This window comes from Lutjanus erythropterus, chromosome 2, assembly GCF_056507025.1.
Source record: "Lutjanus erythropterus isolate fLutEry1 chromosome 2, fLutEry1.hap2, whole genome shotgun sequence".
Classification (NCBI taxonomy): Eukaryota; Metazoa; Chordata; class Actinopteri; order Lutjaniformes; family Lutjanidae; genus Lutjanus; species Lutjanus erythropterus.
Window position 1 is genome coordinate 45,462,876 of NC_139318.1, and position 26,002 is coordinate 45,488,877.

The 26,002-nt window shown below is 37.2% G+C and overlaps 3 protein-coding genes and 2 pseudogenes across 3 annotated transcripts; all 5 read right to left on the reverse strand.

The window, feature by feature from the left end:
- Positions 1–2,003: 2,003 nt before the first annotated feature.
- LOC146332284 (odorant receptor 131-2-like) lies at positions 2,004–4,626 on the reverse strand. The gene is made up of 3 exons (XM_084746020.1): positions 4,579–4,626; positions 3,464–3,583; positions 2,004–2,819 (listed from the first exon to the last, which is right to left on the reverse strand). Exons 1-3 carry the CDS (start codon positions 4,624–4,626, stop codon positions 2,004–2,006), a joined length of 984 nt encoding a protein of 327 aa, XP_084602146.1.
- A 3,057-nt stretch (positions 4,627–7,683) lies between these two features.
- Positions 7,684–9,963, reverse strand: LOC146332285 (odorant receptor 131-2-like). The gene is made up of 2 exons (XM_084743564.1): positions 9,766–9,963; positions 7,684–8,505 (listed from the first exon to the last, which is right to left on the reverse strand). Exons 1-2 carry the CDS (start codon positions 9,961–9,963, stop codon positions 7,684–7,686), a joined length of 1,020 nt encoding a protein of 339 aa, XP_084599690.1.
- Positions 9,964–14,649: 4,686 nt separating this feature from the next.
- Positions 14,650–15,848, reverse strand: LOC146332286 (odorant receptor 131-2-like). Its single transcript, XM_084746030.1, has 2 exons — positions 15,696–15,848; positions 14,650–15,570 (listed from the first exon to the last, which is right to left on the reverse strand). Exons 1-2 carry the CDS (start codon positions 15,846–15,848, stop codon positions 14,812–14,814), a joined length of 912 nt encoding a protein of 303 aa, XP_084602156.1. The 3' UTR covers positions 14,650–14,811.
- Positions 15,849–19,965: 4,117 nt separating this feature from the next.
- Positions 19,966–21,355, reverse strand: LOC146332287 (odorant receptor 131-2-like; annotated as a pseudogene).
- A 2,340-nt stretch (positions 21,356–23,695) lies between these two features.
- Positions 23,696–25,345, reverse strand: LOC146332288 (odorant receptor 131-2-like; annotated as a pseudogene).
- Positions 25,346–26,002: the final 657 nt, after the last annotated feature.

A 26,002-nucleotide genomic window follows, 5' to 3' on the forward strand; every position in this document is an offset into this window, starting at 1 on the left:
TGGTAATGAGCTTTAAGTGACTTTAGGTCCCTCAGGCAGGAAAGAGGATGAGCAGTAAAATAACACATTAGTTCATATTTCTTTAGGTCACACCAAGTTTTTCTTTTCTATTTGACTTTAAGAGAAGGTCAACGTGTCGTCCAACCAGGTGCATTCAAGATTTGATTTTAGTTTTGAATTAATGTAATTTCGTAATATTTTGATCCAGAAAATTAAAAGTACTTAGGCTGTTGTAGAGTAAACTGGGCAGGTATATAACCAGTCGAGCAGAGCGACGTGTGACCTGCAGAGAGAGCAGGCTGCTGGTGGCACTACATGACATTGTTTACTGCAGTGTTTTCCTAATTTTAGACTAGCCAACTAGTCTAAATTTAAATAGTATCCCTGGTTTAAGTGTGACACAGTTGCATTATTTGGTTTTTTGCCTATTTTTGTATGTGGGCAGTATAATTTTAGACAATGATGAAGTGGATGGATCCCTAAAGCAGAACATGTTGCTCCTTGGGATGTCTACTCTGGTAAATGACATAGAGAAGGACATTAATAATCAAGTGGTATTTTATCAATTTGCATTTGTAGCATTTTGTTGAACAAAACTTAATCTTGAGTGATAGATATACTGTGTAACTGTTACAAAATAATTTGTGGTTTTCTCTTCTGTTTCAGATGGAGATCCGTGTGTGTTCTGCTTCCAGAACCTCTTCTCCTCTGTAACAACTTGGTACGTGTTTGATATCTGTACTTCTACACACTGTGTATGGATAGAAGTTGTTGGTATTGTATTGATAGTTGGTATCACAACCAAAGCTAAAAGGTAAATCAACCAGGTTGACAGGTTGATCCCACAGACAGTAACCAGTCTGCCACTCACTCGCTCATTCTTGGTAAAGTTATGCAATCAACATGCTACGCTCCTTTGACCAGTCAGTGTTTGCCGGCTCACCTTATCATCAGGACTAAATCTAAAATGCTTTTTATTTTTATTTTTTTAGCTAGACGTTTGTCTGCTCACCTGCACTGCCTTGTTCTCCAGTACTTAAATGGCCTCTAGTGGTCCATGCGGCTCACTACATTACAGCCTCTCTCTATCTTTTCTTGATACCCTGATACACCCTCATACTTTAATTCTGCCCAAGCCCACAAGCTCCAGAGCACCAAAAGAATCGTTTTGTTTATTGTCCTCTTACACAATGTGATTTCTGGCTGTAGTACGTAAAATCACACAGCTGGCAAGTAAATGTTTTTGAGGGGGTTCACCTGTAGTGTACAAACTGTAGTTTGTTTTGTGTTTTTGCGCTTTTTATATCCAGTCCATCCATGTTGTATTGTGTTTTACTGCCACCAACTGGACTGGGGGAGCAGAACGAAAGAAAAAGAAAAAAAAGTTCATAATCATCATTTTATAGTCATAAATTTCATCCTGATAGAATAGAATAGATGATCACTATAACCAGTTCCCACCTTAGTTTGTCCACCACAGAGCACTGACAAATTGATTTCTTAACTGTGAAAAGAAAAAGGCCTCCTCTTTTTGTATCTTTGTCACAAAAAAGGGGATGTAAGGGATCCACATCAACATGGTTTGTGTAATGAGTTTGTGTATATAAAATACCATCATATTTTTTAATGCCCAAACTTTGATGTCAGTATTGGCCCCAAAAATACACAATTTGTCGAGTTACAATCACAACAACAAATCGCAGGCTTGGAGATCAGTTGGCTGTATTAATCTTATAGTTTATTTTCTATATTTACAGACTTGGTTAGATGAAATCTGACAATTTTCTCTGTTGGCTCAGCTTAGCCTGACAGCACAATTATATTTCCCATATTCTTTATTGCAGCAAATGCACATAAAACATATAAATCCTATTTAGCCTTACCTGGCTACCATTTTCATACACTTAATTATGACTCAATAAATGTAATAATTATATTTTCTTTACAATAATCTACAGTTATATTAAAAAGAATAAGGTGAATACCTTCATTCAAACCCTCTGTTACATGCCGTCTTTGTCCGTTGGCTCCACTGTCTGCAGTTTGACCCTGCACCTGCTGTTAAGAAGGTACATCTTGAAGTACCTCCTGAACTTTTGGTCTCTGATACCGTAGATAATTGGACTCAGGAAGCGGGGCAGGATGTAAACGATCAGGTAGTTTGCAAATCTGATTTCTAGGATTCGGCCGGGGAAGATGAGACGCAGGACAACCTCCACGCTGGGGGAGATGTAGGAGAGCATGCACATGGCCAGCTGGGCCCCGTGCAGCAGGATGGTGTTCCTGGCTCTCTGGGCTGACATCTTCTCTGTGGACAGAGCCCTGGCTGCAAATACGATCCTCAAATAAGTGAAGACCAGAGTCAGAAACACACAGGAGAAGTATAGGATATCAAATACTTGTCTTTTGTACGCCAGGATCGGGTCTTTGAACACATTCTGGCGCAGGCAGAACACTGACCCATGAAAGAAGCTCAGGGACTCTGTTGCCAGAGTCACAAATAGATCTGTGATATCTGGAGTCACACATATAAACCAGATCAAGCCGATGACGATGTAAGTCCTCCTCACGGTGCAGATTTGGGCGTGGCGTAAAGGCTCACAGATGGCAATGTAGCGCTCTATGGCCATGCTAGCTAAGTTGACTGGTGTGTTTCTGGTGGTGAAGACCGCCACCAGGATGAAGAAGCAGCAGAAAGAGACGTTAATCTTGTAGAAAATGTAGCTGAGGACAAACAGTGTGATTGTGACGGTCAGCTGGATGCCATCATTAATCACCATGTGGATGAAGAGGATGTAACGAGGGTCTTCATAAAACGTCTGGAGGAAGACAAAAGAGTAAAAAATGTAGTGATCCAATTAATTAACAATCACAGTTCTGTGTTGATCATTAATCATCCTGAAAATGAATTATTAATTGTGGTGTAACATCCATTCTTGAGAATTGAGACAAATAATGTCCTACCAAAAAAACTCTAAATGCTCTAATTCTATTTTTTGTGGTGAAAATTTACTCTTTAAGGATTTATAAAAAAACAACAACAAAGAATTCACAACTTCAAACTTAAATTTTAAAATATTTAAAACGTGTTAAACTAACAATTTCTACTGATAACATAAGTATAAAAATGTGCTATTATAATCTTCTTTGTTTAAAATCTATTTTTTTATGAAAACTTAAGCCCTTTTAAAGTGTTTTAAAAAAAAAAAAACAACTCTATGTAGCTTTGTTGTTCAAACTTCCAAAACAATGTGATTAAGTTGAAATAGTCTATTCCTCCTTTTGCTGGAGGACCCCTACAATGCCTCAGGACCAGGTCTGAAAACCAGTTTGTTATGGGGCTGCATCTAATTTAGCGTGTGTGTGTGTGTGTGTGTGTCTGTGTGTGTCTGTTTGTGTGTGTGTGTGTGTGTGTGTGTGTGTGTGTGTGTGTGTGTGTGTGTGTGTGTGTGTGTGTGTGTACCTGGTGTCTGAAAAAGGTGGCAACCAAGGTGCCATTGATGTAACTGAGGACGAGCCAGACCAGAACCACGATCAGGTTCTTCACAAATGCAGTGACGTAGGTGTCTCTGATGAGCATGAACTGATCAACAGAGGGAGCCAAAGAGACAGAAATAGAAGTTACTTACTTACATACAATGAAACATTATTTATCTTCACTCCATCACTGTTTCTATCAGCTGTTATAAATTTACACTTGAAAATGCATCAGACATCAAATATTTGGTTTATATTATGTCCACTAACATGCATGTCTTCTTTTTAATCATAAGGCCACAATGTGTGTTTTTTTAAAGACAATAAAAAAGTAAAAGTTGATGAAAATTACACATGAATTCATACATCAGCTCATATCTTGAGCCATACTGTTTCTGTGAATATGAGCTGTTTTGGAACAGCAGGGATCGATGATTATTGTCATAATTTATCAGACATTTTTTTAATATTAGATTAGAGCTGCTCAGTTAATCACAATATTATTAAAACTGCAATGTGTCCAAGTGCAATATCCAGATCGCAGAACCATCACCAAATTGCAGTTTTTGAAAAAATAACAAATTTGTGAGAAAACAGGATTATAATGAGAAACTGTGGTGCTGCAGAGATGCACTGGCCTAAAATCTTCTTCTCCAGATTTTGCTGCAGAGCCCAACAGATATATCGCCATCATGATTTTAATTTTTTTTTCTCAGTAAAAATGAAAATTGTGATGCAAAAAAATATCATTCCTACTAATCATATCGCAATCTCAGTTTCAGTCAAATTAATTGCAGTATGATTTTTTACTATATCACGCAGCTCCTGATGCAATTAAGAAAATTACAATGACAAATTTAACTTCAATTGTTTGCTTCAGTCTTGACAAGAATTAAGGGTCTTGTGTGTGTGTGATGCATTCAGTGAAGAAAAAACTTACAGTAGCAGACGTTTGAATTGCAGTGATGACATTTATATCTAAATAGTGACCTAGGAACTTTCACTGTAACAGTACAAGCAAATTAAAAATAGTTCTACTTTTCATTGATGTAAAAATTAATTTTAAAATGTGGCAGAAAAAAGCATTTTTTTTCATCAGACCTGATGAGGAAATGTCACGTTGCCTCCAGGACCCACTGATGAGCTCATATTTCACTGAGACCTGAGAGAGAGAGTATACAATACAAACAAAATACAGATTAATAAATGTATAAGGAATTATTCTGGATAGATACGATAATATGCATAATATAATCAATTTAATAATAAATTCAGTGTATTAAAACCGTGCTATTATGATGCATGCATACAACTTTGACTGCATATTTAAGAACTCAAAAGCATGTAAACTTTATTGTTGTATAGAAAATCACATACTAAGATTTTACTCTGAAATGCTGTCAAAAAACATTTCTTAAATCTATTGCTCAGGTTAAATCTAATATCAGATTAACTTTCATGACAAGCAGAGTAATGACATTATTCCCTGTTCATCCTAAGCCTGTTTGTTTTCTCCCTCACCGACAATCCAACCTGAACATAACGTCAAAACATGTAATATAGTTGAATATTCATTTTATATTAACAAAGGCTGGTGCTTAAAGGCTTTCAGGTTTGTACTGAGACGATACGTTGTTTTTTACTGCAAAACACATGAAATGAATCACAAATGATCTCAGTGTTGTAAAACTGGCAGTATGATGTTGGCATTAGAAACAAAACTGACAAGATTTTTGCTCAAATCAAGCAAAGTATTACAGCACATGTACATTCAGTTACACAAAAGAAACATTTAAATTTGAATTATAATTATTTAAACCTGGATTTAAAAACTTAAAATGCAAATATTTGTATGTAATAACTACCAACAGGTGAACAAACTCACAGTGTCATATTGCTTGAGCGAGTTAAATATTAAAGACTTTAAAGTCAGGTTCTGCCTCACCACCGTCTCCATCCTGTTCCACCTACCTGAGTCCAGGTCAGACACACAGAGGGCCGACAGCTTGACACATGAGCCCTTATAAACACTTTGAAACAGGGCTTAATTAATTTTCTCCTCAGAGTTTGTCAGGGAAAGGAAAAACATGAAGAAGATGATGATGATGATGATGATGATGATGATGATGATGATGATGAAGGATAGTTAATGAAGATGTGGATGACAGTGAGGTCAAAGCGTTTTTCATCCTGTGATGTGACTTTTCTTTTATTCATATTTTCACGACACTGATAGGATTTTTTGTTGTTTGACTTGTAGTAGCAGTGTTCCATCCCATGACGTCATTGTTTACAAAACTCTCCTTAAATAAAAGCAGTTTAATCAAATTTATTCAGGAATGTATGGCTGTGCCTATTATTTTAATTATTAATCTGTCTGTTTTTCTTGTTAACTAACCATTTGATCTAGAAGAACAGACAACAAGAAAATAAAATAAAGTAAAATGTTTATCAGTTCATTTTATAAGGTTCTCATGCAATGGAAATGATGTTCACTGCTCCAGTAAATAGAACAACACTTGTTGTGGTTTGACTTCAGATAGATTTGAGCCACAAAGCTAATGCACGTTAGCAAGATTGTCGATAGTTAATAACACCGCTTACGGTTGACAAACTGTATAAATAATTTGGTTGTATATTTAAAGGATCAATGTGTAGCAACTGCACATGGCAAAATGAGTACTGCAGTCCAAATAATGAGTTGGAGCCGTACACAATTTATTAAATAAGTTAAAATCCTATTTAATTTACGATCTGTGGTTGATGCAAATTGTTTTCCCCAGACTCGAGGAAGCTTAGGCTGCAGGAACACTGCAGGAGCGAGTCTCCACTGTAAGTTGATCAGCTGTTTATAACTGTCAACAGAAAACAAATCCTGTTTTCCTGAAAACACAAGCACACTGCTCTGAAAATACAAACTGTAGTTCAGTGACTTCCTGTCTCACTCTTTGCTAAACTCCATTAACATACTGCTCAGTTTAAAGAAAGATTATAAATGATTTCTGATGATTCATAACCAGGAACCTCATTCTGTGAATAGTCAGCATTAATTTAAACTGTAATTTAAGTGAAACACAAACGGTTATTCGGGTCCAGAATAGAAATTTCAAAGGGGGACACTGCAGCAGTAGGGTTGTTGTCAGAGTAATGAGTATTTGAACTTAACAAGAATTACTGGCTGTCCAGATATGTCGCTGTCCCCCAATCATTATTAAGACTTTCACAAATGAAACACCATATGTGCTTTTGTCTGCAGCCTGAAGCAGTGAGTTGAATAGCAGCCAGATGAAATGCAAAGTGTGACAAAGTTCAGAGGTGCAGTGTACTTCTGTCAGCTTGTGTGTTACAGTCGCCATCCTGTGGTGTTCAGAGGATGAGGCACTTCATTCTTGAGTGCTGTTTTTCTTGTTCAGCTCTATCCCAGTTATCAAAGTTGTTATATCCTCCAAATATGTAAAAGAAATGTTGAAGTCACTCATTATTTAATCAGATGTTTGCTTGTTAATCTGTTGTATTTTATTAGTATCCTATCTTCACTCTCTCCTTTTTATCTCTACTGTTTGAGCTGCTGTGACATGTGAATTTCCCCGGTGTGGGATCAGCAAAGTTTTATCTTATCTTATTGTTGGCTAAATGGATATGATATCGATCCACAATAGACACGTCATCAATAACAATAAGAAAGTAGTTTGATAAAATGTTTGGTAGTTTCACTTGACTGCATTAAATGCAAAGCAAGTATGGAACCAATATGCCCGGTTTATAAACAGTCATATTCCATATATTCCTTGATAATGGAGCAACAGACAGACCACATGTTTGCTCCTGTCATGGCTCATAAACAGCCAGGGCAAGAGTCTCTAATGTTAGCTTAAGTGCTAACATTGATACACCAACAGCCAATTATTTTACATGTGTTTTTTGGTTGCCCTGTGAACACGTGAGACACAGAGATGACAACATGCAAAATCACTGCAGATAAATCCTGTCAGTTCGCTGTTACGGCAGTTTCTGTATCAAGATACGTATGGAATCGTCTCAGTCAGTGAGATACACACCTATTTTAAATACTATCAAGACTGCAACATAAACAAAAATTAAAAGCACAATAATAATTTTAGACACAATAGTACATTCAGTTCTAGAGATAAATGGTCTTCTTGTCTGCGTGTTACATAATATACATGTAGTGTTCGTGTTGTGGAATCAGTTCATTTTTGCAGAAGGCCTCCTGTGTGACATGGTGACAGTTCCTGGGTGGTTTCTTATGCTCACTTTACAGAGCAGGTATCTTCTCACATACCTCCTGAAGGTCTGGTCTCGCAGGCCGTAGACAATCGGACTAACAAACCGTGGCATGATCTGGACAATGACATAAGAGGCAAAGCGTACGGCCAGGTACTGTTTTGGCAATACATAGAGCAGACCTTGTTCAAACATGGGTCGGACATAAGTAAGCATGCATAACAGCAACTGGAAACCATGGAGGAGAATAGTGTTTCTGGCTTTTTTAATGTCTGCAGTCGCTTCCTTGGCAGCGAACAGAATCCTGAAGTAAGTGTAGACGAGTGTGAGCCAGACCAGAGTGAGACAGACGATATGTGAAGCATCCCTCTTCTTCAGGCTGTAAGCACTTCTGAACACAAAATCTCTGGCACAAAACAGTTTAGAGTGAAAAAACTGCAGCGGCTCTGTGGCCAGGAGGACGAAGAGGTCAGGGAGGATAGAAAACGCACTCGCAACCCAGATCAAAGCGATCAGAATGTAGGTTTTCTTGACGGTGCAGATCTGTCCGTGACGGAGCGGGATGCAGATGGCGACGTAGCACTCGACTGCCATGCCGGCCAGATTCAGTGGGGTGTTGAGGGTGGTGAGGATGGTGATGATGAGCAGGAAGAGGCAGAAGGATACATTGATTTTGTAAAAGGCGTAGCTGATGATGTGGAGAAGAGTTGACAGGATCAGCTGCATCATGTCATTTATCACCAGGTGGATGAAGAGAATGTAACGAGGGGTTGAATTGAAGACCTGAAGGAGAATAAGATTAATATTGAACAAAGATTATTAGTATTGTATATGATTTAGTTAATTATAACATTTGTTGCTTTCTGTAACTTAAGTTTTGGTTCTTTCATTTTCTTGTCAAGCCGTTTTGTTATCATAAAAATAAAAAAAAAGGGAAAAAAGAAAAGAAAACATTGCACTGAATGATAATAAAATCAGACTTTGAGGTCAGTTATGAGTCAACAGACCCCATAACTTAAAAAAATATTCCAATTACTTGCTGATGATTACAGCAAATTTGCCCGAAATAAATAAATGATGAGCAAATACCAAGCAAATACAACTACCATTTCTAAAACATCTTGTTTTACACACAACACAAATATATTCAGTCTACTGTCACAAAGGAGTAAAGAAAAAATAAACTGTTCACATTTAACAAGCTGAAATCAATTCATAATCAATTAATCATTGCAGCTCTAACAGTATGGTGGCAGAGGGGAGGAATATAACTAAGTATGTTTCCAGAGTGCTATATACAAGTTAAATATTGAGGTACTTTTACTGTATTTCCATTTTATGCCTCTACTTAACTGCATTTTGGAAGCCAGTATTATACTTTTACTCTACATTTATTTGACAACATTATTTGCCAGAGTCAGAATATCAGTCCAAAAAAATAAAGCTGCAAGATTAAAGTGATGACAACATTAATGCACGACTCATTATGAACCAGTGATTTAATAAAGAAGAGTCTGAAATGGGTCATTCTGCACAAAGAGCACGTGAACGTTTGGTACTTAAATTATACTTAATGCTGAGACTTTTGTTTGTCATTTTGAAAGCTGGACATTTACTTTTAAAAGAGTATTTCTACACTGGTATTACTACTTTTTTTAAAAATATTTCTTCTACCGCTAATTATTCAACAGTGCTATGACATGTTGTTTGGCCTTGGAGTTACTTTTTGTCCTGATTATTTTCTGTTTTATGTGTCAGGGTGATAAATTTCTTGTTTTTTACAAAGATATTTAAATGGGACATAATGCATCAATTACTGCTGTCTTAGTCGTCTAATTTCATTTAGTTTTTAGAGCGACTTCTTAAATCTGTTATGTACATAACTTTCAAAGTTTTACACTTGTTTGTTTAATACTGAGAGTGAAATTACAGGATTTGAAAAGAGAGGCACAAAGTTGAGCATGTTGTAATTCCCCTCTTCTGCTGACCACTGATTCCTATTTTCCCGCACATTTTCACTGTAAAAAAAAAAACCCATCAGACCTGGTGTTTTCTGAAGGTGTGGACCAGAGTGCCGTTGATGTAGTTAATGGAGATGCAGAGGACTGCGACGATCACATTCTTGGTCACAGCTGTGGTGAAAGTGTCCCGCTGATATCCAGTGACAGTTGTGGTGCCATTCACAGCTGAAAGATTCATGTCTAAAATGGCTGAAGCCTGTCTGAAATAAGCACAGATCATTTTCTAGATTAGACTGTTACCTCTAAAGTTTAAAAATAATTTGATTAAAGGAGATCCAAAAATAAAGAAAACTCTTTGCTCTGAAAATCTGACAGTGACAAATATACAATGAAATAAATAGTTCTTTTCTAAATCTAGCCTGATATTTCTTTAAAACACAGTATGCAGTTTTCATTATGTTCTGGTTATGTTCTGTTTCAGGGCAGATTATTCAGACGGTACAGTTTCATCAGAAAAAAACAATTGACCATAATCCCCTCAGGAACCAGGAGCACTTTAGGAGGCCAAATGTTCCTTATATTACAGAAAAGAACTTACTCTCTCTCCAGTTGTACCCTGTGTGACACAGACAGCAACTCAACAATATCTGTCCATAATACATCTTAATCACAGAAACAATCATAATACATATTATAATCATTAATATAATGACACAGTAACACAGTTCATACAGTATCAGTCCAGTGCAATAAGACAGTGAGCATGATGAGACTGTACTTACCCAGCAGGACGTCACATTAACACCAGTGTGTGGTGGGTGTTGATGCACACAGTTTATATTTGTTAACTGAACACATCTGGGAGTTTGTTCACCAATATTGTGTGTGTGTTCATGTTGTCATACAGATAAGGAAGAAATTATTAGCCCCATATGAAAGTTTCATTTTTTTTTTAAAGTATTTCCAAAGTGCTGTTTAACAGAGCAAGGAGCTTTTCTAAACATCTTAGCTTTATTTCGGATTCTTACATTATTTTACTTTGCATACAGAAACAAAATTATTTCACAAAAACCAAAAACTACTAGGGTCAAAATTAAAAAAGCTCTTGTGAAAAATTTGAAAAAAAAAATTAAATTTCATACGGGGCTTAATAATTTTGTCCTCAACTGTATGTTTGTTTTAAAGGAATAGTTTCACATTTTGGGAGAGATGCTCGTTTGCTTTCTTTACATGAATGAGATGAAGATTGATCAAATTTATGCGCCTTCAGCGCTTCTAAACCTGACGGATTAAAAAGTCTGATCTTGTTTGATCCCAGACGGGTGCGGGGCCGCGGGAGAAACATGGAGTGAAACAAAGTTAAATGAACATGATTTATGTAGGGAAATAAACACACAGCAGTCTGCTGCTGTCGTCATGCCGACCTTCATTTCACTAAAATTCAACTTTGACCCTTTTTTTCTATCAGTTGCTTCCCCAGTTATCATTAATGATTGATAATAATTGATGGGTGGGGGGGCCATGAGCTTTCTTTGGCTTCTGAAGGGAGGCCTGGATTAAACAAAGAGGACAGTGTGTTAATGTGTGAGTTTCAGAGATGCTTGTGCGTGTATTTTTTCACCTTGCACAAACCTACGATAGCTGTTTTCCTAATTTTAATGCTAAGCTAGGCTAATCCAGACTGTAGTAGAATGTGAATGAATTTTTCCAAAATGTTGAACTGTTTCTTTGAGGGTTGGGCCAGTGGATGATGGCATCGTTCAGACAGTTGTCGACCGCTGAGCCCTCCACCATGGTAACATCTTGATTTAAGAGCCTTCTGTGTTTGAGGTAGTTTGAGGTAGTTTGAGGTAGTTTGTCCCCTCAGAGTTCCCACAGAGTTGCACAACTGAGTTACAGACTTGTGGTGCAGAGATGAAGATCCTTTTAGACCCAACAATAATATCATCATCCCTGTGAACATCGTCTGATGCCTGATTCTAATTGTTTTAAATCTGTGCTGTAACTAGAGACGGATACTGAGAACCAGTCTAACAGCTACATTCTTCTTTCTTTCGTAGACACTTGATGGCAGCAGTGTTCATCTGGAGTCGTGCAGCCTGGTGAATGTAAGTCCAACATCCATTCTTCTTCTGAGGTTGTTGAGAGCAGTGATACTGAACCACAAAGTACATTTGTAGGTGGGAGACACAAAAATTAGCTTAAATAGACAATAAAGCTCTGTGGGAATTGTAATAGACTTACACAAACTACACAAAGCACTTTTTTATTTTTTACATGTCACATTCACCCGCTCACATAATCTCACACACCGATGAAACAGCCTCTGGAGACAATTTTGGGTTCAGTGGTTATTTAGTGAATGAATGCACCTCCTGAGCCACTGCAGGATTGTGTTTGTTACTACAGTCAACACCTTTCACATGTCACACATGTAACACGTCATTTGACCGATACTCGTTTGTGATTGGTCCTCCAAATTAAACAACACCGTTGGTCCATGGATGTTTTCTGATTTGTCACTGGGACAATATAAAAAATAAAAACGCTGTCGTCAGCTTGTACATCCATCCGTTCCGTTCTCATGAACACAGTATATCAAAATGGCTCTTCTTCAAACTTCTTCAAATGTCCACTTTGACGCAAAGATGAAGTGGTTTGGTTTTGGTGGTCAAAGGTCACTGTGACCTTGTGTCCGTCTTATTCTCATGAACGCATGAGTTCAGGAAAACCGGGATTGAATTTCATTACATGGCACAAATGTGAAGCTCTCAATCCAGTCGTCTGTCCTCCTGTGTAAAAATAGTCTGTAAGTGAAAACTGCATGTTTCTCACAGGAAAATATTCACTGGAAACACATGTATAGTGAGAACTTCCCTATTAAATTCCTTCAAAGTCTTCACTACTTACTCTGTATGAGTCTGGACATGGATATAAACTGAGACTTGACTGGTTGACTGGTGTGAGGCAGTAAATCTAATCTGATCTTTCACCACTGTTGTTAAGGTCTGTTTAATTTTAAGCACCATAAGAACTTGGTTAAGTTTGGGAAAACGTTTGGATAAAAATTCTTACTTAAAGGTTGCAATAATAACCACTCAGTTATGATTAAGGAACAGCTGTAGTCATGATTAACAGAAACTAATGTTTTGGAAACAGGAAACACAAGTCCTGTTGTCCCGGGGGACAGTAAAAATATCTCTTGTTCTTCTTGGGAGAACCGTCTTAACTGGTGAGAACCAAAATACCAACAAGCTTCTGAGTATTTGAGTTTAATTCACTTTGATTTGTTGTGACGCACTGGTAGGCAATTTCAACTTCCCTATAATAAAGTACCAGTTGGTGTGTGTGTGTGTGTGTGTGTGTGTGTGTGTGTGTGTGTGTAATTAAGCATGAATGAACAGAATGAAAAGCACAAGCTTCAAGTCTCAAACAAACTGCCTCTTATCTGGTGTTTGTGTGAGGGAGGATCAGGGAGTCCAGCAGCTCAAAATCCATCTGTCTCACTTGTTCAACACAAAGCGAACAGACAGCATGTGAGGCTTCATGTTACACACCAATTTAGTTCAATCAGGGTGTTCAAACAGGGATCATTTCACATGAGTAAATGTGAATGGTGCATATGGCAGGTAACTAATTCCTGTATTTAGTCAGGACTCCTCACACTGCAGTTTAGTGGCTCTTTCTCTCTGTTTTCTTATTGCGGGCTTTCAGGTGTGGTGTGTGGGGCGTCTCTCTCATCTCTCCCACTTTCCCTCCAGATCTCTGGATTAGGATGTTCCTATAGCTTATAAATACGTAAATAGTTCATTTGAGCTTCTCCCTCCCATCATGGATTTTTTAAAAAACCTTTTTCTCTTGAAATACATGAAGTTCCTGTAGTGAATCTGTGATCAATCAGCTAAATATTTATCTATTATCTTATTTATGACTTAAAGCAGTTTCTTCCTCACTACAACCGACACTACTTGTTTTGTTAGATCAGCTTCAGTGTTGAAAACCATTAAAATGGCCTTCAGATTTTTTCGTCATTGTTAGGAAAAATCAGTCAATGGCAGAAAATATTTGGTTAATGTGACCTGGACATCACAGTGGTTAATGTGCTTGAAGTAATAAATAAAAAGAATGAACTGATGTCTGGAAGAGAAGATGAATTAATTGATGAATTTTGGTAAAAGGAAACATTAAGTAGCTTAATATGACCCACTTCAACTGTGTCAGGAAATAACAGACGTGTCCAGAGATGTTGTCATAAAACTGACAAACAATTAATCCATAAAATACCAGTAACAATTTTGTGAAACAGGGTTGGAAGTTGCATGAATCGTATGATGTGTTATGTTGAGTAACTGTGCTAAATCTACAGAGAAACCACTACAGGACACCAGGGGACAGTTTTTTAAAACTTGTAATCTTGCTCAGAATCATCCAGATCTTAATCTGCACCCTGGAGTTTTGAATATCTGAAAACAACATTTGATGTGGATCACCAGTCCTGTTTCCCAGGATCACATCTCCTGCTGTTGAAATACCCAGTTTTGAAATTTAATCCTGTTCATATAATTCTGATCTAGATGAAAAGTTTAAAAATACTGGGACTCTGTACGACACTGCACAAACAGACTGCAGAGAACAAAGCACTACAGCTCTGCACAGTTAGAAAATGATTTTTCAACTGTTGCTGCTTGTTACTCTGCACCTCTCCTGGTGTTTGAGTCCTTCTATTCTTGTCTGTTCAATATGACTGCAGTTTAAATTAATTCTAATGATCCTTAATTCCCTTTGAGATTGGATCTTAATTTACTTTCTCATTTTATGAACGTCAGTTTTGGTCATATTCTCCGTGGGCCAGTCTCCAGTTATTAGAATTTAATAAAATAATTATCCTGTTGTAGTTTAAATAACCGGTAACAACAAATTCCAACTTTATTTAATGAATGAAAATAAACAGGGAGGTTATACAAAGAAAATATAAGAGAATCCAGACAGAATCAGTGCAGCAGTCAGTGTCTTGATGTCTTTAACAGAATTTAACATTTATTCTACTTTAAGATAAAACAGTGTACGTACATCATGAACTCAAAAACAGGACGATGACGACCTCTTCTGAGTTTTTTGTGGACGAGTTTTAACCCGTACAGAGCAGATATCTTTTGAGGTACCTCCTGAACGTTTTGTCTCGTAGCCCGTAAACAACTGGACTGACGAGTCGGGGAAGAACCTGAACAAATATTGCAACCGTGAAGCGAATGGCCAGAACCCCTTTTGGGAACAAGTACGTCAGACTTTCTATCATAAGATGAAAAACGTAGGTGAGCATGCACAGCAGCAGCTGGAAGCAGTGGAGGAGGACGGTGTTCCTCGCCTTCTTGGCGTCTGCAGTGGCCGCCTGTGCGGTGAAAAGAATCTGGAGGTATGTGTAGAAAAGAGTGAGCCAAATAATAACCAAAAACACTATGTTAGATATATCTCTCTTCACTGTGAGACGGGGGTTTCTGAAAATATTTTCCCTGAGACAAAAAACTCTGGAATGAAAAAATTCCAGGGATTCCGTCGCCAGTGTGTCAAATAAATCTGGCAGGATTGAAAGTGTGCTTATCGTCCATATCAGGCCGATGACAACATACGTTTTCTTGACAGTACAGATCTGGGAGTGGCGGAGCGGGAAGCATATGGCGATGTAACACTCTACTGCCATAACAGCCAGTGTCAGGGGATTGTTCAGGTTTGCAAATATAGCGATCATGAGCAAAACTATACATAAGGAGACGTTAAGAGTGAATATGATGTAACTCAGGACCTGAATGAGGGTAAACATGGTCAGCAGGATAATATCATTGATCACCAGGTGGATGTACAGGATATATCGAGGGTTCATGTTGAAAATCTGCAGGGCAAACACAGAGGTGATTAGAAACGGTGTCACTGATCATAAAATATATCACAAACGATATGTTGCTTTTTTCTAGAATAATGAAATGAATTTCCAGCTGTGCACAAATGAATTCAGACCTGGTGTTTTGTGAATGTGTGTACCAGGGTACCGTTGACATAGTTGATGGAGATGCAGAGAGCCACAGTAATCACATTCTTGAGTATAGCGATGCTCAAGGTGTCACGATAGATGGATGTTGTGACGTTCCTGCCAGTATTTGAAAAGCTCATGGGTCCTTCAAACCTGTTTCACACACAGACAACAGTTGGCTGCGTTCGTATATTAAATTCTAGCAGACGTTCTCAGTTGTTTTCTCTGCCAAGGACCCCTCGCAAGAAATGAAATCTACCGCGGACCCCCTCATGTATGTCCCTCAAAATAATTCGACGTAGTAATATTATTTAATGAATTTGTTGAAAAATGGAAAGCATGCCAGTGCTTGAGCAGTACTTAGTTTTAGGTTTTTAGGTTTAAATTGTTTGAAGTTGTGAATTCTTGTGTTTTCTTGAGTTTAGAAATTTAAAAATTCAAAGCAAACGAAAACATTTCATCCTTAAAGAGCACACTTTCACCTGAAAAAACTGGATTTAGTGTGGTGGTATTAATAATTTTTAAAGACATGATTTGTCCCAATTCTCAAGGATGGTGATACATAAAATACAAAAAAAATAAATGTTTCCACCATTAATGGGTGGCGTGTGAGTAACACGTTTGACTTGGAGATAAATAGATGGATATGAGTTATAGATTGCTAGCTTAGAAAACAATCTATAAACTATTTTGGATTTAAAAATTAAAATGCTCTTTGTTGAACTATGAAGCCTTTTGGAAAGAAAAATATCTTTTTTTTTTAATGTCACAGTAATTTAAATGAACAAGGCTGAAATGTTTTCGTTGAACCCCTGGCTGTGTGCCAAGGACCCTGATCTGACAACCGAAATATAGAAATATTACAGATCAGCTGGCAGAAAAGAATCACCAACTGGAAAGGAGCATTTTTTTCTCTGTGCAGATTCTGTATTACCACCCAACGTTATTCATCGCCTCAGTGTAACACTAGACACACACACACACACACACACACACACGCCACACATATCAAGAATGAAGACAGTTTGGAGACATCTTGTGTCTTGTAGTTTGGTTTCTCTTTGTTTTTTGTCTCATTTGTTTTTGTTGTCTGTCTGTGTTTTACTTGCATGAGATCTTTTGGCTTTTCCTGCGTCTCTCTGTTCTTGTCTCCCCTCTTCTTATGTGCGCTCAACTGCACAAAAGAAATCGTCTCGCAAATACAAAATCAGATTTGGACTAATATAGGCCATAAAAGATTAAACAAAAAAACTTATATGTAACTTGTATAATTAATAAATTCCACTTGCATCGACTATTTATTAACAGTACAGAGTTTTAGTCATGTTATGATTGTATGTTGTTAGTTTCTCACTGATATTTACACAACTCTTCCATTTAAACCAGTCTTATCAATGATACATAATTTCACTTCTCATGTATTGTCTTCCTGTTTCAGAGCAGTATTCATTTTTTCAGTGTTTTTTTTTTTTATTATTTCTCATGTCTTCTACACTTATGGCTGTAAATGGAATAAAACAAAACTGAAGTAATTTAAAATTAAATAAGATAATACTTGAAAGCCAAGGCGGCATGCTTCATTAATGCTCTCTGCTGTAGACCTTTTTCGCAGGAGACGTTTTGACAAAATTACGTCTGAATAGTGTAATGAATCATAAATTCCATTTAGCGGCTGCAGTTTTAGGGTCCATGTATTATTCATGACGGCTCACTGTCATTACTTTACTGGGACACTTTAACGGAACAAAGACGTCATTAATGTTACTTTTCTAACACCTGTACCTGTCCTGCCACAACAAGGACAAATCATAAAGTCTGCTGTGAACAAGAAATATGTCATAAAACCTTTTTCTGGTTCACAGTGAGAAATAACGTGTGACTAATGCTGGCTCTGCTGTCAGTGAGCCAGAATACACGATAACAGCAAACTGGAATTCAGTATTTAATTACACCTGCTGTTTTCCTGCTCTTGCATGTAAAAATGTCTAAAAAGGACTATTCTCTGTACATATGCTGTTATTAACAGTGTAGTGTATTACAGTGTAGAAAAAAGCACAGTAATAATCAATATTTTGATAGCAATAAAACATGTTAATTACAATGTTAATAAGAAATCACATCATTACTATTTTGAATATTTAATCCTAGACTTGTAAACATCTAAAATCTAACATACAGAATGAGACTCACAAACTATTTATATATTGATGAAATAAAATTGGCAATAAATGAAGATATTATGTTTTTATACACAGAGAATAACACAGAAAGAACATGTACTCACCTCAGGACAATGCTACATACAGTAAGTTACGTGTTTATGAAGTTACTTGATATATAGTAGTTAAATACAAATATCATGGGATCAAGAACGGTCACGGGTTTAGAGTGTGTGTGTGTGTGTGTGTGTGTGTGTGTGTGTGTGTGTGTGTGTGTGTGTGTGTGTGTGTGTGTGTGTGTGTGTGTATGTGTGTGTGTGTGTGTGTGCGTGCGTGCTTGTGAGACGTCAGTAAGTGTGCATTAACAACGGCCTGAAACTAATTATGCAGATTGAGCAGGAGGTGTCATAAGTTTTTCTTTTCAACCTGTAAGTTTTACATAAAACTTCTTTGAATTACCATAGATTGATTTGGCAGATGCGTCTGTATAAAGTTACTACAAAACTTAAAATAACCAGACCATCAGGCAGAAATACAACATTTTAATATGTCGGCACAAAAAAACGTGTTTTTCTGCTTTTACTTTGAAACAGAAAACTGACATAAATTACATGATGCATGCAATGTTAGCAGGACACTCACACCTGACTTTATGATTACATGAGGTGTGTGCGTGTGTGTGTCTGTGTGTCTGTGAGAGAGAGAGAGAGAGAGAGAGAGGGAGAGAATATGTATATATTGAACAAATTACCAAAAAATTCTACCATCTGTAGCTTAATTAGTTGCTGATTGATTCAATTTCAACATTTTTTTGTGGGATTTGGTAGCCATGTACATTGTGCCCAGAGGATAAAATCTGGTGACTTTGGTGACCCCAACTTTCACTTCAGTTCTTAGTTGCATCGTGATTATCTTCTGATTATGAGTCAGTGCTGAAGAGTGAATAGTTGGAAATTTAAAACCCAATTCTCAATATTTTGGTCATTTGTAGCAATTTTGTAAGACATGCTGTATGTTCCTTATGGCTGAACTAATAGGATGGTGAAACGTAAACATTGCGTCGTGTTTGTGTTGTAAACTTGACTACCTCTGGAGTTTTGGTGGGGATGACTGAATGTGAGCAACATTTTGATGAACGGAGACGCGTTGATAATCGTTTTATAATCACATTGTAGCCCTTTGAATCGAATTGTGAGGAGCCAAGAGATTCCCAGCTCTGGCCTCAACAGCTACTAGATGGATTTCTGTGCAAACTCCGATGCTTGTAAGGCTTCATAGAGGAGAGAATAAAGCAAAACTTGAGGGGCAGTTTGCTTTACAGTTAGTTGTCCAGCACAAAAAGACAGACACAAACGCAGCATAGGATCCGTGTCACCTTCACTGTCACCATGAGGCCACAGTCTCCTTTTACACTGGACAAAAAAACAAAAAAAAAAACAAAAAAAACACTAACACCCACTAAAATCTGTCTTTTGTCTTTGGCGGGAAAGTGTCCAATCAGCATTCACTCCTGGGTAGTCACAGGTATTTACTGGCTGATTGGACACCACATGGACACACTATTTTAGCAACTCTTTGGCTGAGACTCTTTGACTTCTCTTTTCTTGTCTTCACAATAAAAGTCCCCTATTGTTTTGTTATCTAAAAGCTTTTATTATGAAGCAGCAAAATCAGGAAATGTTAACCAGCTATCCAGTTGAAAGTGAGCATGAAATATTAAAATAAAGCAGAAATCTGAAAGTGCAAACAGCGACGGAGAGAGAAACCAAATAAACTAAATTTCAGTTTCAGCTACAAAAGCTACAAAGCTACAAAAGTACTAATATCTGAACATGAGGTCACTTTTGAAAATGTTCTATCTGTTCTGCTGCTGTGCATGAGCTGAGCCTCAGCTCTCCAGCACACGTCAGAAAAACACAAAACTGACAGGCTAACTCGTCTACTGGAAGTGGGAAAAGGTCAGTTGCCTGTTTTTAGCAGGTTTAGCTGCTTTTAAACCTAAATATAACCTACATATATTTGCTAATTTCAGTGTGGGTTTGACTGTTGTTAGTGACATTCACAGCTGGAAATACTTTTTCTAGATTTCTTTATTTACCTAGTAGTTATCTACTAGAGCAGCATGTATTTTGCTGCAGTCTATGGCTTGATGCTCGCTCTCGCTGGACACAGCAGATACTTTTTCAGATGCTGCCTAAAGGTCTTGTCTCGCAGCCCGTACACAACAGGACTGACTAACCTGGGAAAGATCTGGATGGTGATATAGCAAAAAAAGACTACACTTAAAAAATATTTAGGAAACCAATTCAGCAGAGCCTTTTGTACCTCATGGGCTATGTATGTTAGCATACAGAGGAGTAACTGAAAACCATGGAGCAGGATTGTATTTCTGGCCTTATTTGCATCTCCATCAGCTGATTTTGTAGCTTTAGCATCTTTAGCAGCTAAGAAGATCTTGAAATAAGTGTAGAGGAGAGTGAGCCAAACGCCGATTAGGTAAATTACGTACGAGACATCCCTCTTTTTTATGTGTATAGGTTGCCTGAACAAGTTATCCCTTTGACAGAAAATAGTGGAATAAAATAACTGTACAGGCTCTGTTGCCAGAATAATAAAGACGTCTGGCAGGGTTGAGACTGCGCTCATGACCCAGATCCAACCAATCAGAATATATGTTCTTTTGATCGTACACAACTCGGCGTGTCGCAGCGGTAAACAAATAGCGATGTAGCACTCGACCGCCATGACAGCTAAATTTAATGGAGTGTTGAGGGTGGTGAAGACCGCTAAGGTAATGATGAGGCAACAAAGAGAAACATTAATTTTGTAAAAGACGTAACTAAAGACAAACAGACTTATTGTTGTAGTCAGCTGGATCATATCGTTGACCACCAGGTGGATGAACAGGATGTAACGGGGATTCACATAAAATATCTGAAGGGGAGGAGAAAAGAAAGGACCAGTCAGTGAAAACAGTTTGGATTAGGTGCAGAAAATAAGCTCTGTGGCAAACAAAGGTTTTTTGATACTGACACGTTTCGTTCAGCAAGATAAGCTTCACAAACAAACACCACATGATTTTGAAGTGTAAGAAGGGAGAAAAGAAAAAGCATTAGGCTATGAACAAACTGTTGACGTGTTGATGTTTAATGTTTGCAACAACTACTGTCATCTCATTTAGCCTCTCGTTAGAAACAGTTTTTTTAAGACATGTAAAAGCTTCAGAATTCACCAGCGGTGTATTTACTGATATATTTCATATGATGGAACAAAATGTGAAAATCTCTCCAGCTTGTGTTAACTACAGACCTCATTTCAGGCACATTTCTGACCTGGTGTCTTCTGAAGGTGTGAATGAGGGTACCATTGATGTAGTTGATGATCAGGCCGAGAACCAGAACAATCACGTTCTTGGCCACAGCTGTGCTGTAAGAGTCTCGAAAACTCAGACGACTCGATGAGTTAAAATCGTGAGACGAGGAATTCATTGGGCTGATTGGAGGATCCTGAAAGCCTCTGTTAGACAAGAACATTTAAAAATATTTCACTGTCAGTTCAAAGTTGTACTTTAAATTTATACTTCAAATTTATACTTTAAATTTATACTTTAAATGCGCTTTTTATTTTGTTGTTTTTGTAGTTATTCCACAATTGGATTAATGAATTATGCTCAGAGAGTAAAGTAAACCTACAACCAATGAACTCATCTACTTTTTTTTTCTTAGAAGAAAAACATACATCCTTTAATGTATTTACCCAAAAATATAACTGTAATATTTGCATGGGACTTAAATGTTTTACAGTTAATCACATGCTGCACTAGTATGAGGAGTCACATATTAAGCTGAGGGTTTAAAAGTTTCCCAGATATCTTATTTCATAATGAGACACATTTTGACAACAAGCAAAATCACTGACATGAAAGAGAAAATGTCATTCGTTTTCCAAATAACCAAGTACAAATTAATATTGTCAAACACAAGATAAATCAATATGAATCTAATGTTATGTTGAATTATAGTTTTAAAAAGACATATCAATGACAACATTCACCAGCTAGTCATTGAATTAGAGAGATGTTAAATGAAGGAGTTAAAAAGTGATTGTTACATAAAAAGTGATATGCAAGAGCATGATATGCAGAAACTGTTCAAAAAGCTTATAGTTACTGTGAACAACATCATAATAAAGTACTGCAACAATCCAGTATGACAGCATCAAAGACTTTCTTACCTCAGTCAGTACACTTCAGTCACCACCTCACTGATCACAGACTGAGCCTGAAATCAGTTTCATGGCTTTATATTAAGTAGGATGATGCACGAGTCCTGCAGAATACCAGAGGTGACGTCTGCTCAGCTGTGTATAGGTGGGCAACAGCTGTCTTTAGATAATTTGAGCCTGTCAGTCCAAACTTTATATTAACTATATGTAGGCTTATGTGAAATTCTAAAAACTATACTTATTTACATAGAAATGTGTAATTATTTATGTATATTATATATATCCTCATAAATTCTAACGTACTGTATCTGAAAAAGGACTAAAAACACTATATTATCATGGCTTGAGAATTTGAGGCTGCTCCACCAAACACACACACACACACACACACACACACACACACACACACACACACATATGCATATGAGACAAGACATAACATAGGAGAGACTTTATTGTCATCTGTTGGGTCCAGTGCAGCACATACATGATCACTGCCAGTCAACATATGGTGAAGTACCTGCTGCAGTGCCGCCACAACCGCCGGATGCAACCAGAGGAGATTTGCCAAGTTTTTAACATTTTTTTATTGCATAGTATAATATAGTGCAAGTTTACTTGTCTAGTGTGCACAAAGTTTTTAATAAAGTGTTTTCGTATAGTCTCAGTGAGGTACATTTAAGATGGCAGCAAAGACAACAAAAACATTTTTTTCATCTCACATTGTGCCTAAATTTAGTTGATAACATGAAATAAAGCTTAAAGGCTTAAATGTGTCCTGCAACAGACGAGATTAGCCTCGTTGTTGATCACATGGGCCCTACTGGCCGGTTTAAAGCTGTGGTAGGCCGTTTATTTTTGGTGTCATTGCTGCAGTAATGAAGGGATTTTTTAATTTCCTTTCTATGGTGGCGACCACAACACACAGCTTTTCAGTGACTGTTATACTGTGTATCTACACACTTCATGGCTGATGAAAATAACATAACATCCCTCAGTGGCGACCAACACAAACACTGATAACTCAGTTATGACGATATGATCATCTGCGAAATTGCACATTAATTTATATTGAAATACACAATTAAAAAAACTACAAATACAGTGTTTAAACAAGTTCAGCTGGCTTCAGAAAACGGCAAGCAACGACAAAGAAATTGCAATTGGGAATTGTGGGGGGGGGGCTTGAATCATTTCATCCTTGAAGACTAAAAGTAATCAAGTCAAGAATAGTCAGTTTAAAGTGTATGGATCAGGAGCAGTTGTGTGGTTCAGGATGAAATGTCTCAGAAGCTACTGGATGGATTTCTATGCAAACTACTAGAGAGCAGAATAAAAGTTTAATGCCCCTGAAGGCAAATTTTTTTCACGGGCACATGCGTACAATATATCATACAGAAACAAAGTGCAGGATCCATATCTCTTATACTGTCACCATGAATCATGAAAGTTTATTAATATTATAGGATACAGTCTAAATTTGTCAAACTTCAGCAAAGTACGTTGTTGTGTACTCAGTGTGTGACAGTGTTCTTTCATACCAATAACCTCATTTTCCTCAGTGACATTCACAGCTGGAAATACTTAAAGATTTCTTTATTTACCTAGTAGTTATCTACTAGAGTAGCATGTATTTTGCTGCAGTCTATGGCTTGATGCTCGCTCTCGCTGGACACAGCAGATACTTTTTCAGATGCTGCCTAAAGGTCTTGTCTCGCAGCCCGTACACAACAGGACTGACTAACCTGGGAAAGATCTGGATGGTGATATAGCAAAAAAAGACTACACTTAAAAAATATTCAGGAAACCAATTCAGCAGAGCCTTTTGTAACATATGGGCTATGTATGTTAGCATACAGAGGAGTAACTGAAAACCATGGAGCAGGATTGTATTTCTGGCCTTATTTGCATCTCCATCAGCTGATTTTGCAGCTTTAGCGTCTTTAGCAGCTAAGAAGATCTTGAAATAAGTGTAGAGGAGAGTGAGCCAAACGCCGATTAGGTAAATTATATAGGAGACGTCCCTCTTTTTTAAGTGTATGGGATGTCGGAACAAATTATCCTTTCCACAGAAAATAGTGGAATAAAATAACTGTACAGGCTCTGTTGCCAGAATAATAAAGACGTCTGGCAGGGTTGAGACTGCGCTCATGGCCCAAATCCAACCAATCAGAATATATGTTCTTTTGATCGTACACAACTCGGCGTGTCGCAGCGGTAAACAAATAGCGATGTAGCACTCGACCGCCATGACAGCTAAATTTAATGGAGTGTTGAGGGTGGTGAAGACCGCTAAGGTAATGATGAGGCAACAAAGAGAAACATTAATTTTGTAGAAGACGTAACTAAAGACAAACAGACTTATTGTTGTAGTCAACTGGATCATATCGTTGACCACCAGGTGGATGAACAGGATGTAACGGGGATTCACATAAAATATCTGAAGGATGGGAGAAAAGAAAAGACCAGTCAGTGAAAACATCTTTATGGTCAGTTCTAAAATTGAACTACTTCATGTGAATTTCTTCCGTTTTTTTTGTTTAATCTCATTTTAAATACCAGAGACCCTGGAGTCTTTATAATGATGTCATACTGTGATGTCATACAATGATGTCTACACTTCTGAAACGCTGCTGCTGGGACATGCAGCCATGTGGAGGATGGATCACAATTGTGTTATCAACGTAAAGTGACGAGTGTTCGGTGTGTTGATGTTTAATGTCCACAACAACTGATGTTGTCTCATTTAACCTCTCATTAGCAACTGAATCTTTTAAGACAAAGCCTCAGAATTCACCAGTGTTGCTTTTACTGACGTATTTTATATCATAGATCAAAATGTGAAAATCACTCAAGCTTGTGTTAACCACAGTCCTCATTTCAGGCAAATAATGAAAAACTCAAACAAAAACAACACTGACTTCCAGAAGAGGGAATCAGAAGTGCTAATATGCCAACTCATTTGTAGGTTTTAGGACTGATTCTTGCAGCCGTCTCAGCTGGTGTCGCCTTCTACTAATTATAATAACTGATAAGTAATGATCTCAACAATAATGATTGTAATGATAATGATAAAAACAACAATAAAGCATTCTGACCTGATGTCTTCTGAAGGTGTGAATGAGGGTACCATTGATGTAGTTGATGATCAGGCCGAGAGCCAGAACAATCACGTTCTTAGCCACAGCTGTGCTGTAAGAGTCTCGAAAACTCAGACGACTCGACGAGTTAAAATCATGAGACGAGGAATTCATTGGGCTGATTGGAGGATCCTGAAAGCCTCTGTTAGACAAGAACATTTAAAAATATTTCACTGTCAGTTCAAAGTTGTACTTTAAATTTATACTTTAAATTTATACTTTAAATGCGCTTTTTATTTGGTTGTTTTTGTAGTTACTCCACAATTGGATTAATGATTAAAAGAATTATGCTCAGAGAGTAAAGTAAACCTACAACCAATGAACTCATCTACTTTTTTTTCTTAGAAGAAAAACATACATCTTTTAATGTATTTACCCAAAAATATAACTGTAATATTTGCATGGGACTTAAATGTTTTACAGTTAATCACATGCTGCACTAGTATGAGGAGTCACATCTTAAGCTGAGGGTTTAAAAGTTTCCCAGATATCTTATTTCATAATGAGACACATTTTGACAACAAGCAAAATCACTGACATGAAAGAGAAAATGTCATTCGTTTTCCAAATAACCAAGTACAAAATAATATTGTCAAACACAAGATAAATGAATATGAATCTAATGTTATGTTGAATTATAGTTTTAAAAAGACATATCAATGACAACATTCACCAGCTAGTCATTGAATTAGAGAGATGTTAAATGAAGGAGTTAAAAAGTGATTGTTACATAAAAAGTGATATGCAAGAGCATGATATGCAGAAACTGTT